This window comes from Megalopta genalis, chromosome 6, assembly GCF_051020955.1.
Source record: "Megalopta genalis isolate 19385.01 chromosome 6, iyMegGena1_principal, whole genome shotgun sequence".
NCBI classification, from domain to species: Eukaryota; Metazoa; Arthropoda; class Insecta; order Hymenoptera; family Halictidae; genus Megalopta; species Megalopta genalis.
Window position 1 is genome coordinate 20,139,862 of NC_135018.1, and position 19,077 is coordinate 20,158,938.

General features: G+C 36.9%; 1 protein-coding gene across 7 annotated transcripts in view; it reads left to right on the forward strand.

The window, feature by feature from the left end:
• LOC143259765 (cyclic nucleotide-gated channel alpha-3) overlaps nt 1–19,077 on the forward strand; it is a 224,729-nt gene that overhangs the window by 33,558 nt on the left and 172,094 nt on the right. For all 7 annotated transcript variants that reach the window (XM_076523274.1, XM_076523280.1, XM_076523278.1 and 4 more), the window contains exons 2-3: nt 5,425–6,136; nt 9,071–9,464. In XM_076523274.1, the coding sequence (XP_076379389.1) occupies nt 9,155–9,464 (310 nt within the window). In that variant the 5' untranslated portion in view covers nt 5,425–6,136; nt 9,071–9,154. The remainder of the gene's footprint in view (nt 1–5,424; nt 6,137–9,070; nt 9,465–19,077) is intronic.

The following is a 19,077-nucleotide window of genomic DNA, read 5'->3' on the forward strand; positions in this document are numbered from 1 at the left end:
TATGGGGGTAGCTAAGGGGAATTAGTGGTAAATGGACCGTTCGTTGGAGGTCTTCGCCAATTAAGCAACCAAATGTATTGCGTTAATATCCAGTATCATTCAGCCGGTATTGTATTGACAGAGACGCTTCCGGGAATGTTTCGTCGCGATGCTGGAAAGATACTGACCATGATCGATGATAACCGTATGAATAAAATGATGACTCAACTAGCTTCCCTAGTTTCACGTGCGGCTGTGCTCATTGGCATTTGTTCATTACAGGTTTGAATGACGAATTTAGCAGAGATAGATCGTTTACTGGACACTCAAGCCCTGGTGAAGCTTCACATGTCGCTGAATTAACTTAACCGATTATTCTAAGCTTGTGCCGGCAAGTCTTTTCTGATGCGGTTTATCCACCGAATCATGCACTGACAGATTGTTATTTACTTCGTTCCTCGCTGCATATCATCGCTAGAAAACATTTCGTTGGAGCGCTGAAGTAGATGCCAATGAGAGAAAATACTTTGACAGTGGCTAATCGTAAAGGCAAGACAATCGCGATGCGTCTAAATTGGAATCTTTTTGTTTCTTTCATATGCGACAAATAGCGCGGGTCCAAAATTATGAAAAATGAGCCAATTGTAGAACTAGTTAGTATTAAGTACAGGTGTTTTGTTTATCAATTAAAATTGTGTATATTTTATTTTATGTTAACATAAAATGAAGATGAGTTTTACACTGTAAATATAGTAACTATGACATTATCTATATAGACTAACTTCATTAAAACAAATGCTGTGACAATAAAATTTTCAAAATATATGTGCTATGACAAAGTGGGTATATCGAAGTACTTAAAGAAAATTAAAATAATGATGTCATGATGTCGTCTTTCATGCATGGAAGATTTTTATATAAATAACCCTTGGTCATTTACAATGCAGAATTTAGCATTTTTGCATAAGTACATGTTATACAATGAATGATGTGACATATGAAAACAAGTGAATCAATAACCCTGGAGCATGTTAGATTCTATTCAGGTACTCAGAACGCGTCCAGCGGAATTACTGTTTCGCATAAATTAATTGTAGACGACACAGATGGCTGCGTGTGTTATTTAAAGCTGCATAATAACTCATTACGCTGACGCTGTCATACACAAGCAACAATAATGACGCACATTTCGATAAATATTGTGTTCTGATGATCGACGAATAGGCTGATAACATCGAACACCTGAATTGAAAAGTCTGCCAACAATGAGAAGACAAAGACACTAATAGATAATTGTGTTATGATAATGTTTTAAAATTGTAACAATAAATATAAGACAATCGCAAATGGGCAGATAAATTATACAAAATGAATATTAAATAGATGATACAAATAAACAAATATATTTGATTCCATAGAATTCATAAATAATAATAATAATAATAATAATAATAATAATAATAATAACAATAACAACAACAATAATAATAATAATAATAATATATAAGGGGAAGAAATAGTTTGCCCCTATCTCCAAAATCACCAGATAAATTTGCAAATACTAGAAACTATTTGATCAAACGATCTTCCATTATTTATTATTTGCTTTTCGGATTTGCTTAGACAATTCTCTCGTAACGAAAGGAAACGAATTGAATTCACAATTTCAGATTGAAATTCTATACCGAACTAGCTCCCGAAAGCAATTCCCACTTGTGGGATACCATGTCATTCAATCCATCCGCTAGAATCGAATAATTAACGAGCATCCCCCGATTGGGGAGTGCAATAATCATCCTCCACAATTTTCCTATCGTGCCGTGATCATCATTACGCAGAGAAATTTCGAACGCTTCGACATTAATATTGGGTCAAATTTCTCATTAAAACAAGATCAAGATTGCGCGAGGTAATTAAAAATTCCGGCGTTCATTAAACCAAATACTCCTACTGGAATTAACTTAGTTTGCATTAAATTAAAGATAATAATCGTGAAATGCAGATATTATCTTGTGGTCTCTGCTTTAAACAACTCTGGTGTAATACGAGATACTTTTCAGACTTAATTAGACACCCAGGCGAATACGAGTACATTTATATTGTTGAAATTCTACATTTTACTGTATAATATTTACATATTCTTGCTGATAATAACAAATTGGTCCATTGAGCAATTTTCTTTGTGTATCGACGTAATATCTGTTGCTTCTAAATCATATTGACTTTTGCCATACTTCAGATCACTGTTGATCAATAATTCATTGATCATAATGTAAGGATATTTGTCTCACGCTTATCACGTAAACGGAATACTTTATTATACTTCTTCATCGATTTCGGTTGCGAGCCCCTGTCCGCATTTACGTATATGCTTCGATTTTAAAGTTTCATTCGCACAGTTCGCTCCGGGAAAGACAAATCCCTAGTGGACACATTTCTGAGAGGAATTGCTTTGACAGTTTATTTTCCGATAACCGTCGCTTCTACTATCGAGTTTGCCGATTCTACATATGTCTACGGATGCAAATAATGCAGCAAGATAACAAAGTACGCTGAAAAGCGAGCTCCTTAATAGTTCTACGAAAACAGGACTGCAAAACATATCCATTCAAAAATTTGCAGATTTATTAGTATGTATTGTGACAATATGGCGCGAAAATTATTGATTTAAGTGCAATGAGATAGAAACCTTCAAAAAATATAAAAATTGCAGCGTGTGAAAGAGAACCATCAACTTCCATAAAAAAATTGTTCATTTGTCAAGTTCCAAAGCTCATTTTATTGCAAATATTGGTACTGGTTTGAGCGATAAAGGGACGTCTACTGAATGTGCATGCGAATGTCCAGATAAATTGCGCGATTGGTTTTTGAGGTATCACGTCAGCCAATTACAGAGACGTCATTTCATGAAAAATACGTTTTTCCACGTACTGTTACAAAGTAAATGAAGTTCGTTTCACTTCCATACCTGTAAATCCGTTATCAGAGTATGGAATATAAAAATGTATTATAAGATATTCGATATTTGTAGCTGACGCAGAGTGAGGGACTAACATGGCGCATATGAGTAATGGGAAAAAATCTTCCAAGTGCGTAAAACAACTATTTCTGATAACAAATGCAATAATATTGAATGTAGGTTAATACTTTATCTCAGTATTTTCAGTATCCTGCATTGAAATATTGAAAATCAAATATTTTATTTTCAGATGTACGATTTAAAATAAAACAGATTACTCGCTATCTACCTTTAAAATAATATATTGATAATAGTAACAATATTTTAAGAATAATAACATTAATCATTTTATTAACAATAATACTTTTTACATTTACGTTTCAAATAATATTGTATCTATAATAGATCTGCTAGTGTATAATGAAAACAGAATTATATTCGTTCCGTGTACTCAGTGTCCGAAAGGATTGGAAATGTTTAACCATGATTCAAGAATAACTCGAAAGTATAACAAAACGGTGACGCCTGATTGTCGGCGTTGCTGGTATATTCAGTCCCTTTGTTCTTCGAATCCTTCACTACATCACTAAAGCCATCGCTCATATCTCGATTTCGAGACTTCGCGACACTGTCAAACTATTCTTTTCACAGGTAGAGGGAGAATAATGGATAGAAATAATATGTCAAGCCAACCGAACGCGACAGTTCGATATACCCTTACGTTCAGTTTGTCAACCTTGCGCTTTCGATGTGATACTCAATTCCGGAGACAATGGCGTCGCCGACAGTGTCAATAATTTCGAAGGTCATTACTTCGAAATGAAATATGAAAACTTGAAGCAGGAACACAATAAGAAAAAGTGGACGTTTCCTTAATGCCACTTGAAGTACGAACAATTATGATATTTCCAATTCGGAAATTTGCTACGCTAAAAGATTTGAATTTCTAAATCTATAACTAGACAAATTACGATTACTAAATTTTACCAAATCTTGAAATCTTGAACTACACTTTTATTACAAATTCAGTAGGTTATATCAAAATATTGAATGCCTGCATGCAATGAACGACATAATCAATCATTTCGATGGTTTTAATTTTTTATGTTGTGATGAGTTGCTCTCAGGCGGTACATCATACATCCCGTGGTTATCTTGTGCTTCTACAGGATTCATTATTTCGCGCAATATAAATGGGCGACTTCTACGCGAGAATATATTTCGTTTCTCAGATTATTGAAGTAGATACCTCTCTTCCTTTCAAATGTGAAATATCGGTAGATTTCAAGCATTCGTTTCATTCACTTATCCATTTTAAGGTTCCCCAATGGTTAATATTCAGTTTTACAGCTATACATCTTCTACAACGTTGTAATTTACTTTTAATCATAGCTTATAAAACTCCGTTGTTTATGGTCTCCCTAAATCTTCGGAATAACTGCGTTTTCAGACTCGTACCTATTGTTCTCCTGTATGTTACATCATTTATGTCCCATAAAAGTAATCCTAATGGTTCCAGAGAGGAGAAACCTAAATGAATGAAACCGCGGCTTTCGAAATTCGCGTAGCACTTTCGCTGAGAATGCTAATTGATATTTTTAAACTGAAAGTTCCGTCTACTAGGTAACACGAAGTTACCTAAAGTTAAGAAACTTTTGTAAATAAGCTCTTATAGAACAGTTTGCAGAAGTTCTTTATTATTAAGCAAAACGTTAACATCGGACAATCTGTGAGCTCAATTATAATGTACTATAATATGTCAACTTTACGCTTTTTGTTCTGATAATATGAAAACTTTGCCCACTGAGAGAAATTGTGTTTAAACAACTTTCCTCATTATCACTTTGGATAGTTCGTTAATAGACACGCGGAGAGGGCTGAAATTTTATGGTACTGTACAGAAAACAGCATTCGCTGACATGCAAATTATGTGTGTTCTTTTTTAATAATACGAACAGATCCGTGAAATGTATTGAGTTGCATCGAAATTTGTTCCGTTCGAACAAGAATCTATTTAATAAACAATGCTAAAATATATTATTTGTACGGATGTCTCAACGATGCGCAATCAGATAAACTAACTTATAAATATTTTACTAAAATCATGATAATCACAATTATTTAAAAGTAGAATCAGAATTTCATCATACCAAATGGACGAACTGTTCACTCAACCAATTACAAATGCTTTAAAAATGAAACTTTCGGTAAAAAAGCTATTTAGGTGATTCGCCTCCAATGATTTCGATCTTCGCACTTAACATAGATCCTGCTAAAAATTAACCTTCAGGTTCCATCAAAAAATTATGTATGTTAGCTCTGGCCTAGACCGTTGGAATTAGACCTACTGGTAACACTTTTCAAAGGCCATCGAGGAGGATATCCTCAATAACACGCGCAAAGATCGTGGTTATCGGAGGTTGTGTCTCCAAAACATCATCCCCATTAAAAGATCGGCCAACCTGATTCGTCCGTTTTTGTTCCAGGTGGTAGAACCAGGTGGTAGAATTGGCCAATAGGTAAACCAAAGGGGTGACGGATGGGCGGCGCGATACACGTCAAGGTGCAGCATCTCGCGCGGAGTGAGTGAGCACATGTGACGAGGTGTCGCGACCCAAGACACTTGTTGCACGGCGGTTATCCTTTAAAAAGTCCGCCACGAAGCGTGGTCGCGTCAGGATCGAGGGATTAGTCAACGTCCTTAAAAAGGAGAAACGAAGGAAAATGAAAAGGAAGAAAGAGAGCGACGCGCGCGTGCCTTGAATTCCGTTTAACACGGCGCGTTCTTCCGCATGCACCTGACCATGCCGCTCGTGTTTCGCGAAACGGGTACGCACCGGACTGGCTTGATGAATCTTTTCCGTTGACGAGCCACGAGTTCACTGCCGCCGATGAGACAGCTGCGTCATGAGACGTTGTTATGCCGATTGTTGACGATTTTTCGCGCGGCTGCGAACGCGTCGCCTAGCTCCTTCTAGGCCACCCAGTGTCCTCGTGAGGAAGTGTGCTTCAGCATTCACGTGTCGCGTGTGATTCGAGGAAAATCGAAACTGGACGAACAGAGGACATGAGTGCGATCGTGGGTTCAGGCCGGTGACACCGGTCGCGGTTGTGCGTGAGTGCGTGTGCGTGTGTGGCTATTGTCGTTGGTTCCCCTAGGTGGCGGACTGTCACCGGCTTAACGAATATCCGATCGTGGTGAGTAGAGAAAACGATTTTGAACAAGTATTGAGGATACACGTGTAACAGAGATATGCCCGTGTTTGAATCCGTGTACTCCTCTGTACATTGAAATATACTGCAGTTAACATATTATAAATATTCGTATTTTCTTTATATGATTACATGTGTGTAACAAAATATCCGAATATTAGACTTTTACACGATACGCAAAACATCAATCGATAGGTTGCAAATTGAACATAACAGTTTCTATTAATATGCTTGAATCAATTAACTCTCTGTTTTGGTACAAAGAAGCTAATGTATTTACATTTTATGGCAAAAGGCGGTTCTTTTTTGTTGTTACAATATTTTACTAAGTTCAGGGATTATAACACGGATATATTAATTACGCGTGTATTTTAATTACAGATAACGAAATATTGTTTAAAAAAAGAAATTCCTGTAGCAAAGGTGAAATTGTCACCTGAAAATTGTAGTCCTCATGGTTACCTTGGCAGCTAATAGAGATAGCGTGGTCTTTTGTACACGATAATATGGTGTGGATAACTGTTGAAATGAAAAAAGGTAGGGGTAGCTATCCTTTCACGACATGCACCTCTTTTCCGCCATTTTACAAATACTGCAAAATTTTATCAAAACCGGAGGAGGACGGTTGGGTGAAATCCTTTGTCAGTGTTTTTCACTTCAGTTCGCAACCTATTCAGAGGCAACGTGAGATAAAAAAAAAATGAACATTTATTCCTGAAACTGTACCTCTTCCGATAGGAATCTCTCCTGTTGTAAGCGCAGTACGTTGTATAGTCTTTTGTTACTGGAGGAATTTCAGCTCTGACTACAAACAACAGTCGCCAAAAACTGATGCCATGGTTTCGGGTATCTTTTCTTCAAATGAAATCAATAAATATACGAACTTGGAACTCTGTGATTTTGTTTACCAGCCTTTGAAGAACGTGTAACAATATTTGCAGATATAAATTATAAGCAATTATTCTGCCGCAATTGTTCGAAATTATAAATTATCTGTTATTTATATAAATATCGATTAATATATAATAAATTATTGTTTGTTATAAATTATCGATTAATATTCGGTATGAACAAATATATTTTCGTAATATTCTATTTGCGTCGAGACTAATAGTGCAGACACGGAGCACGAGCATCCAAAACAACGGACGCGTCTATTTTCTGAGTAAATTCGCGTAGCGAAGGCCGTTGAATAATCAAAGCGTGCGTGGAAGCATTTAGATGAGAAGGCATCAAAAGGAATACGTGTTTGTTCGAGGGTGTTAGGAGAATGGTAATTATGATGCGTTTAAAACAGTTGAGCAGGTGTTTTTCCTGCGCTCTTTACCTGGGGTGCTGCTCTCAAAGGAGTCTTTGTTTTAAATACGGTAGTATTTTAATATAGGATAAGTCGGAATTCGTAGCACAACCGAGTGGAGGATGATCCTGTGTGAAAAAATAAGAAACAAATTTGGTATAACATTTTTTTATCCGGGGCTCCGTTTTCGACAAAATCGACTTTAAATTTTGTTCATCTTTGTAAACGATTTAGTTGTTGTCTATTCTTTTACCGCAGTTGCCTTCACCCGAGATAGTGTTTACAAACATTAATTATTGCGTACTATCTAATAAACGGGGAATGTTTCCATCATTATCAATGTTTGTAAACATTATCTCGAACGGAGGCAACTGCGGTAGAAGAATAAAGGACAATTAAATGGAACAAAATTTAAAGTTGACTTTGTCGAAAACGGAGTCCCGGATAAAGAAATGTTATACCAAATTTGTTTCTTACTTTTTTTTTTACGTAGAGTTATCTCTGCTCGATTGTACTACGAATTTCGGCCCACTCTGTATAGTGTAAGCTGAACAACGTTCATTAACAATGCAACTTTTAGCCGTTCATTTCAATGTTCAGGAGAAACTGAACTGTTTCGACACGTTGCCATGCTTTCTTGTTGACTAAACTGCAGAAGCGTTAATAATTTCAAACGGCGCTTTCAGTATCGAACCAATATGCACGGCTTTTCGACCGTGTAAGTCCGGTAAGGCTCGAGCCGACATTACATGCTGTTGCAGCCAGAGACTGAAAACCAAAATATTTTGAGGTTTAGGTATTATAACAGCTATTTAGAAAATTGGTTTTAATACCGGTATGTGTGAGTCTATACCGATAAAAATACCGAAATACATACCGATATGTGAAATATTTACTGGTATAATACTGATATGAGCCTCAGGTTTGGTTACAATGTTACAATAATTGATCGTACTGTAACAGCGAGATGGATGATCGCGGCGTCTCCGCGGTCCTCTTCTTTTTATCAGTACGAGGTCCTGAATACAAGTAAAAATATATCAGTATTTTCATTTACCGGTATGACGTCATATCGGTATTTCAGTTTCTACAATGGTTGTGCAGGTACAACCGAAAAATATATATTTCGTATACCGGTAGTATGAATGCGTATGAATTTGAATCGCTTTAATTAATTTTATTTATTTGAGTTTGTATAAAACACATTTCAATTTGCTATCTTTCTACTGTAAGAGAAAACTGTATTCATTCATGTTAGACCTATAGCTTGAATTCTTTATATAAAATAATTTATGTAAATTGAAACCAGTGGATTTCAAGCTCTACATACAAATAAATTGAAACATTGGTAAATCATTGTATGACTTCAAAGTTATACTAAGCTACAGAGATTTAAGAAGCTCGCGAAGGTTACATATATCTGACTAGATTCTTATTTACAACGGTGTGTAAAATTTTAACGATACAGTCGGAGTTTGGGGCCAATGTGCGTGGGCCATTTTTGCAGGCCCCTTCCGCGCCGCGAAGTAAATATTTCTATGTTTCCTTGCATGTCGGCTGTTGTAGGTTAAATTCAAAAACATCATGGGTACCGTCGCTAACTTCGTAATTAAAAATCGCAGGTGGATATCTTCGAGCATTTACACTGGTGGCTTCGGCAAGGAGAGGAAGCAGAAAAGACCGGAAGGCTGGATCACCTCCGTGGAATGTCTTCGAGCGCCAAGCGGCTAGTGCAGTCGCTTAGGGGCCGCAGTGGGGGTGGCAGAGGCAACAGCGGTGGTCGCAGTGACGCTGGTGGTGGAGATGGCAGTGGCGGCGGCGGCGGTGCTGCCAGCACCAGTGCAACCAGATTGTGCCATTCTGATAACAGTCTTGAGCTCAATCAAATCTCGGTGGTCGGTGACACTATCGCTACGACACCCTGCCATTGCGGCGGTCTCAAGTATGGTAGGGGGCAAGCACTGTTCAGTGTCGCCGACTGGGTGCCCGACACACCGGCGTACAGACTTCATTCTGGTGAGTGCCATTTTCATTCTTTCAACCTCCACTTTGTCTCAAAGACATCAATTTGTCATCGTTAATCCTGCGTGGCTGACATGCGTTAAATCTCGTCCCCCGTTGTATCTGGGTCACTAAAAGTAGCAGCGTCTCTTTATGTACCTTTCTGACCATTAACACCTTTCGTACCATTTTCTTTACAAAAAATAATAATCATGATAGATGATAAAGTTCACAAAGATGTGCGAATATAATTTAAAACTATGAAAAATAACACTTTTTGTATAACATAAAATAGAAATGCAATGTTAGGGTCACATTAGGGACCTCGATATACCAATCACAGTTGAAAGAGGTATCTATGTTCAAGTATACGTTTGATGCGATTATTTCTGGTAAGAATATTTTGGCCCCTACAGGCATACACATTTTCAAAGTGCCTATATGCATTAGCAATGAAAGGGTTCAAACAGAAATAGCAGAGCGTTATTTCTACAGTCATCTGTCCACCAATGTTCATCGGTATTTTCATTTCGTCTTTCATTATATGTATCTGAATTTCTCCGTCTATTAAACTAAAAAGAGCAGTGACTTGCTTTTTCAAACACCTTTGCAATATTCATGAGAATTTTTATCTTCGTATCATGAAAATGGATTCTGTTTTTTACTAAATAATTATGCTAAGAAATAAATAATATACAGTGTACTTAAAGTCTGCTAACAATATGGAGTTGTGTACTTCACCTCCTGTTTTTCTTGTAAGTGCAAATAATCTGCCGTCCAATTACCATTTGTTCAATCTTAGATGATACTTTTGATGATACATTTTGTACAGTTTCTTTATCATTTGTCTGCTTTTAAATCCTAAAAGGGATATATTCCGAGTGATTTGAATCAAGATCGTAACTCCAGTGTTTCGAATTAGATATAAGCTAACGACACACACACACACACACACACACACACACACACACACACACACACACACACACACACACCCCATTTCTCCGCCCATATCTTGACAAAGTTCTGCAACAGACAGGTTCGTGCAAACTTTTGGATAGATCTATTATCGAGCAGAACATTGCCCGAATCATATCGAAACCAAAACAATTATGTTTTTGCCACACTACTGAACTGTTTCAACTGTAAAACCATTTATCCTATACTGTTCGGTCACGAAGCATTCGACAAATTGTGTCCGAAATACCAATCACTTTAATTCGAATGGACGTTTATTTACAATGGAACAGACCGATTTGGATACCTACTTCGATCTTATGCATCTGCACAATATTGGGTAAAGGTGAAGCAGAAAATTGAGTCACGGGTGAATGAGAAGTGACGCAAATCCAATCATACTCGACCATCACAGAGCTGAACCAAGTTTCATGACCTTCGATCTACACACACTAATATAACCAGTTTCATACACTACCGATAACAAGTGTGTGATCATTAGATTTACAGATATTCGGGTAAAATAAAATGGGTCAGCATCAATTGTAAGACACTAGATTCGTATGACAATTTCTTCTTTCTCTGTCTAATAAATTTTACAAGATTGAACATAGTATATTGAAGTTCTTAAATTCTTCTACTTTTGTCTACGCAATTTTGTCAAAAATAAAAGGAAATATGTTTATAAAGTTTTATTAAAAAAATGTAAAAGATACTTGCAAGATATTTCGATGATATTTCAAAACATGTAAATATGTGATACTTTGTCGTATCCAAGAAAACATGCTCGGGGAGCAATCGTCACTTTGATGTGACTTGGATAGAAAGTAGTTCTCAGGAAAATATTTGACAACCGCATTTTCTTCATCTGTCGATATTCCTGTCGAAGAGGTGAAAACAGCTCTTAAACGACGTGCCGAGGAACACACATGAATGAATTTCTTACAAACCGCAAGAGCTAGAAGAGGTTTGCAAATAGCAACACTGCGTATTTTCTAGAAAGTATATTAGGTTGCCTCAAAAGTGATATCTAGAAAGTGCGCATACGATCTTGTTGAACAACATACGCAGTTATTTCGCTTGTTCGTCTACAACATTTGCTTGATTAGAAAACTATTTTGAATTTTCATCGTGAGCAATCAGTCGAAAACGAAACTTGGGGCAACTTATTAATTGGATTTTGATGATTCCAAAAAGCTCCATATTTTTATATGGCGCACTAATGAATAACATTCTCCAGTCAAATATTAATCTACTTTGTCCGATGACAATTATATTGTGGTAAGCCTAGCGGTGGACAACGAGTTGCAAGGTTAACCGGCACCGTCCGATAAAAAAGAATGAAAAGAGAAACTTGTTTTCACTTTGCGGGGGCGAATTATTTGCTTTCGTGCGGAGAAGTTTGTAGTGCTGCTACTTTCAGGAATTTTCATCAGACTAATGCTGCATGTCAATTTGCGAGTTTCGGTTTTGAAAGGAACTCTCGGGACCGAACTCTGTTGCGAACGTAAACATTAGAGCACCGCCGAAACGCTATCAGACAGCTGTCGTTTGCTAGTTACATGTTAGGTCATTAAGTATGAAATGCATAGATTTTATAGTAAAATGACCTAACACATCTCGTAAGTAGAAACATTTGCGCCTTCACAGCTGATGATCGCTAAATGTAAGGAATTCTAGCAACTTATGTTTACAGTATACTTTAACCCTGGAACGGCGGACCATTCTGATCAAATATAACTGGGCATACTTACGATCATTTATCTTTTTATTTATGAATTTGTTTAACATATTTTTTATGCTATTTAAATGTCAATTTTTCCAGTCTGGGTCCAAATGGACCCGAATATTAATGAACTAAATATTCTTTCGACGTCAAAGATTTCGATGATAAATGCAGGAAATATAAAGATATATTTACAATTAAATTGCAAATCTCTGTTGAAAAGATATTATTCACGTCAATTAAAAAAAAACGAGGGAAAGATATTTCGACCTGTTTTTGATCATTTTTACAAATTCTATGCAGTATATTGACATTTTTTAATTAGTTCAATTTTTCTTCACATTTCCCCGTCATAAATGCGTAAAATCTGCGGTCTTTAATATAAGACTTCATAATATAGATCGGATCTATGAATGTAATAACGAAGGCAATTACAAGAATAATGATCTTCAACATAATCCATAGAAAATATAATTCCGTCGCGTATGTGGCTTCGCGTATGATTTATTACGCGCTGAACTACTGCGTTCGTATTTGTTCTCTGATGATTAACAATACAGTAGTAATTATTAGATTTTGGATTTTTATGTAAAGTAAAGTGGAGAACTATAAATGATCTACATGATGATATAGATGATATACATTGACGATCTGTTCGAAAGCATTTTTTACTGCAACTAAAATTATTCGACAAGGATTCTTCACCGTATTTTTCGAAAATCTCGAGTCAATCAATGCCCACGAATAACGACTTAATTAGTTTGTTTGTCCGGCATCGGATTTCTGCTTCTAGCAAGATATTCGGATGACTCGCAATTTCCAGGATGATAGACACATTCGCGATATGTCTTCCCACTCCGGTACTTCATCCGAGGCAATTCTCCCTGAATAGCTTTACTAATGACAGCCATGGCGAGTCCATTAATCAGCGACCACTCGCTACGACGCGGCGCGCACTTATCGTGCCGCACAAAAAGTTTCGCGGACCCTCGGAGCAAGTTCTTTGCGTAAATGATTGTACGTGCCTTCGGTCGTCCGCGAATTTCACTGGTTTCTTCGAAGTCTTCCAGCCACTTCTGTACATTCCCACTACCTCCCCGGCCCATCCCTTCTGCTAAATGTTCGCAAGGTGAATACAAGGCAGGTTTGAATGGGAGCGGCTGATGCGCGCAGCTTTCGAAATTTTTCTACTCTCAGAACTCGGAACTGTCTTCGTCCCCTGCTCTATTGTTCCCTTCATCATCCTTCCTATTCTTCTCTGTGGACACTCCATGTGCACGTTGACGAATTTGCCATCGGCGATTACGCTTCCGATCGTTCCTCGTTCACGTTGCCAGCCGTTTCCACTCTCCTGTCAATAACCTTCATTTATCCACGTTGTTTCATGTGTTGTTTACTGGAAATGGGCGAAGCAAATTGATCTCGATTAGTTTCATTAAAATTGAAGAATCTTCTGTATTTGGTGATGTATGTAATTAAATACTTTTAATTAAGGTCCTTGCACATTCTGTATACAGGATGTCTCACCTAAGTCTTTTATGATAGCAAAAAATGTCATAGAAAAATATTAGTTGGTTCAGAGGGGCAAATATTATGATGGCAAACAAATTTGTACGAGGTTATATCTTTTGAGATTTCAAGATCATTAAAGTTTTCTGTATACAGAGTGTCCCAAAAATGTCTCGCAATCCAGAAATGGGGGAATCCTGAGATCATTCGAAGTAACTTTTTTCTTAGCGAAAATGCAATCCGCGGCATTGTTTACGAGTTATTAACAAAAATCAGTGATCAATGAGAGGTAAGATCAGCTGGCGCAGACGGCCGAGCCAATGAGCTTCGTGCGCTCGTTGGCTGGGCCGCCTCACGCTAGCCGAGCTTGTCTCTTATTGGACAATATTAACAGCAGCATTTTTATTAATTTCGCATCACATTGCGATTTAAATTTATTTTCCTAATAACGAAGACCATTCTTTTATATTTCACTTGGATAATCGGAGACTTGCTTGTATTCGATTAATTTTGTGATACGATCATACATTTCGAAATCGCAATGAATTATTACGTTCTCTCTGTTAATATGAACCGTTTGCTCAAACGCATATAGCGAACACAAACCGTTTTTTTTCCCTCGGTGTTGACGATATAATCACTTTGACGCACGTGGACGTAAAGAAATCGTGGCACAATGGGTTAATATTCGCTATGTAGTACGAATTCCTCTTGCTATGATCATTGATTAATTTTATTGGCGAAGCTCCGCAGACTTCTCACGCATTCCTATCCAAATTCCCGAGTGAGGTATCGAATTTTCACGGTAAATGGAAACGGAATTCGTTTCGCGAACGAAACGAGGAAGTGGTTTCGCGGGACAGATCGAAGAAGACAAGTTTCGCAAAATTAAGAAGCTTCAGGCTAATCAGAAGATCTAAGAAATTGCATGTTGCTGTTTTATTGCTCGTAGTCTCACAACTTCACGATCTTTAGACTGCCGGCAGACGGGCGCAGTTGGAAGAAGTGGGCACAGTTTCCGATGGAAAAGTAACCCTCTTCAAGAAGACGTGCGCGCTTAGATTTTCCAGTGATTGGAAATGGTCAACAAACTTTTCCAATCACGCAGCCGCTGCTAGATTTTATTCAGCTGTCGAGGTTATTACATAATTTAAACATTAATAGTAAATGTAATGTAAACATTACATCTGACTATCTTTCTGCACAAGTTTTTAATCGCATTTCATTTACTATCTTAACTTAACTTAACTTTCATAACTTGATATCAAATTGACGCCGTATCAATAATTATGACTTGATGTCAAATCGACTCCACATCAATAGTGGTATCGCTATCGATACGTAGTCAATTTGTCATCAGTAAACATCAACAATTGAAAAATCGTTTCGGCCGTCATTTCTATAATTCGATTTCACATTCGTCGAGTGAATTTTTATGTTGGAATCAAGAGGCACGATGAAATTCGAAGCGATACGAATCGCACATTATGTAGATTGATTTCTCGCGAACGCAATCATTTTATCAGGATTTAATAAAAAATGACAATTTTAATTTCGTTTCCCGGATGAGCTATTTCGTGAGCCCGATTTATTGCACCTAACTTCCCGTTGGCGGTGGCAAATTGCCTTTTGTTATTCCGCATCCCCTATACATGTTATAGTTCATTCGCTGCTCTTATTGGATGGTTTCGACGCGGATACATTCAGGCATAAAACAATTCGTCGTCAATACCTTGACATGTGCATTATGTTTCAAAATAATGATTCGTACTTCAAATCTTGAAAGACGTGCCCACATATTAATATTTATTTAATTCGTGCAGAATCTTCCTATCCTTATCAATTCTTATATGTTTAACTATTGCCAGCATCTAAAACTATTTATTAGTGTATATTTCTCTCGTGTACATTCATTGTTACTTATCATTCTCAGACCCAACACATAACAACATAAACATAGTAACGTTATAGTTTGTACCTTTTATACGTAGATGGGTGTAATGTCACGTTTGGAAATCAAATAGTTAAAAAATCGTGCAGAGAGAGAGAGAGAGAGAGAGAGAGAGAGAGAGTTCATGAAAAATAGTGAATCCCTCTTCATAAAACCAAATAAATTATATTAAATATTGTGAACGACTTTCTCAAAAGTGTATCAGACCTAATTTCCTGAAAACGAATTTCACTTTACATTTACGAATTATTTTTACGCAAAAATGAACTTTGTATTACTATCGTCGCTGTAGTCACGTCTTCTCTGTATTTTCACTAAAAAATGGATTGTATGTTTAACACATTGAAAGTAAACATGTATGGGTGAAATAGAAAGCACTGAAAGCGACGAAACAATTTCAGAATTTAATTGCTTGAAATTACTGAAATTCACGAAACGCGAACACAAAAAAAAATTTCTATTTCGCAGAAAACTCCGCGAACTCGTTATCGGGAAAGCAGCTAGGAGTGCAACGAGTGTGGACACTTCTACATCAAGTGGTAAAATTCGTTTTCGCATCAGGCTCACGGGCATCATTAATATCGATCGAAAAAGTGGAGCTTATGTGCGGTGTAAATGTTCTACGTGTCCACAGTATAACACGGATGTATAATTCAATGGATGCGAATACTGCTTAGTGGACGGACCATTAACATGTATTTTAACGTTACCCAATAACACACATTAGTATAATGGACATTGTCTCGGTATCGGTGCGACCGCTGCTTAGTTTATCTATGTACCTTTTTCCCCAATTAATGTTGCCCGGGAATAACATATTCAAATAATTATATCGTAGACGCAATAATAAACGTAGTTAGATCGTTAAAATTAACGAAGTTACATTATTGGAACGGGAACGTAATTTCTTTTTCGCGACCGCGCGATTGTTGCACAGGATAGACTATAATAAGGATTACAGGGTGTGGCAAGAATAACTTTTACGTATAACGATTTATGCATAGCTCCGCGCTAACGAAAAAAAACTGAAATTAGCTTCACTATATGAAGTTTTCCAAAAATAATGACGTCTTTGAAAAATGTCAAAATATTAACTGTACTTTCTCCGGTATTTAAGTTTGACTCCTATATTTCTGTGTGCTTTTCAAGTCAAATATTTGTTAGTTTAATTTTCTGTTATTAAAACGCTTTTCTCAGTCCAATACTGCACTTTCATTCAAAGCAATCGTATTATACAGGGTGGCCTACTAAGATATACCGCTTAAATTACACGGAAACCGTTTTTTCTATCGAAAAATGTTTCAAACAAAAGTTGTAGGGTGTGGACTGAGGTGATATATCCACTGTTATAATTAATTTTTTTCTATATTGCTATTTTATCGAGATTATCGTGATCGACAATAATCCGAAATACTTCTGCGTAGGAAGAGGAGATAGGAGAAAGCGTGTAGAAAAATTCTACTGAGGGATCATTCAGGGATCGATGGACTATAAAATGTCCATTGTAATTCATTATTCATTTTGAAGAAGCAGTTGTGTTCATGCACGTACTGAAAAATTAAGAGAAAAAAAACACGAAAAGTGAATAAAAGATTGCAGTGCGGCGATGACGCGAAGTTCTTTCTGTGGTTTAATTTTTGTCCGAGCAGCAGTTGCAGCTGATTATGCTCGAGCACTCAGCAGAAACCTGGTAGAGGCAGAACTCGATATCAGAGAGAAAAAGCAGCAGTTTACGTTGCTGAGCGTGCACGTATACATAATATAAGCGGTAACGTGCCTCCTGAGGATCCTGCTAACACTGATGATAAGGGAGAAGTACTTTTCTCTGCAATTTGCCTTCAGATGCTATCCACAAATTATTTGCCCTCGCCAACGTGCGCATTTCTCGACTATCGCGCCCCCAGCGACTATGAATCTATACACACGTCTGCTATCGCTATAGTACTACGGCCCTGGGTGCGCGTTGAAATGGTTCAGGATCTATTGGCTTGAAAGTTTGTTCCGTTTTTCCGTAGCGTTGCTGTACACGGATTATTTCAAATACGTTCGTTTCAATTTGAATTTGGTTGGTGTATCTAATTGCGCAGTTAATACTGCATCGTGTAGTACAGAGAAACTTTGTATTTAATGGAATAAATGGCAAAGGTTTAGTATAATTTACGAAATGGATTTCGTCAAAATATATCGTTCTTATTGTGTTCTGTAAAAGTCTTTGAATTTCATGGTACAAAACGCAATTTTAAACCCGGTTTAGTTTTGCATCGGCTACATTGTATCTGAATTTCATCAAAATTTCCGTGCAAATAGTCCATTCGGCGTGGAATGACCTCGTTAGTGACCTCATCGATACATGTACAAGATTCGTTTGAAGTTTCAGCTATACGAGCTTTGAATCTACCCAGCCCGCAGTTCTAATCATTTTCGTTTACGTGCTAGTGGACGGACGTTATAGTAAATATTTTTACAAAAACTCAGTTCTTCATTTCTTATAAAATCATGGAATTGTTATCAAATTATTGCGGACTTCATGGAAGAATTAATTACAAAATTTTCGAAAGGCGAATTACCAAGGTTTCTAATTAACGATATTGTTTCGGTGCAGAATAGAACACTAAAGACTGTTCGTTATACCAATGTGCTGCTTGCTTATGGGGCGACATATCTAAAAACTTTTCAAAGCGGCCATAGGAGATCCATGAATATGGAAACAATCGGAATCATTGCACGAAATAAGGCCTGTAATGAAACTCTCTTAAAACAGCGTATTAGTTGGTAATTTGCGACAATTAGTCGAGTAAGTTCATTGTATAAATATCTTTAAATAGAAGTTCCAAGCTCTGGCCACGTGAGCAAAACTGGGCAGTAATTAAAGCACGCAACGCTTTCCGAGCATTGTCGGAAAGTTACGAATAATTTGCAAATTTGTGCGCTCATGCACGCTGTCGGTCAGACAGAAAACCAAGAGGAACTTATGCTGACTTTTAGTTCGTTGTTTCGAGAATCACGCTCGACATATTTAATGCCTATTTGTAAAGAAACAATAACAAAACATTCTAATTGATGTTACGAAATAACATAATTAACTTTGAAATATTTATTTAATATGCATAAAAAATCATACGAGTAGAGTAATGAAGTACGAGCATGTACCTATTGTGGAACACTGTTCTCGCTTATAAGGAGAGGTCCCCAGGTCCCCAAATATCATCAGAAAGACAATTCTAAACGCTTATTAAGTATTCCAATTTATAATATAAACACTGCAGTGTAAACGTTAAGTATTTTGTGAAAGTAGATCCATATGATTTCAAAATTATTTAAATACTGGCAATGAGAATTATACATATACATGTAAGATCTAGTTCGACAAAAAACAATACATCTGTAAACAAAGTTGATCACACTATTTATCGTTGCAACTGCAAATTTTTATCTTTAAGAAAAACTGATTATCATGAATGTTTGTTAACGAAAATATTGTCTCA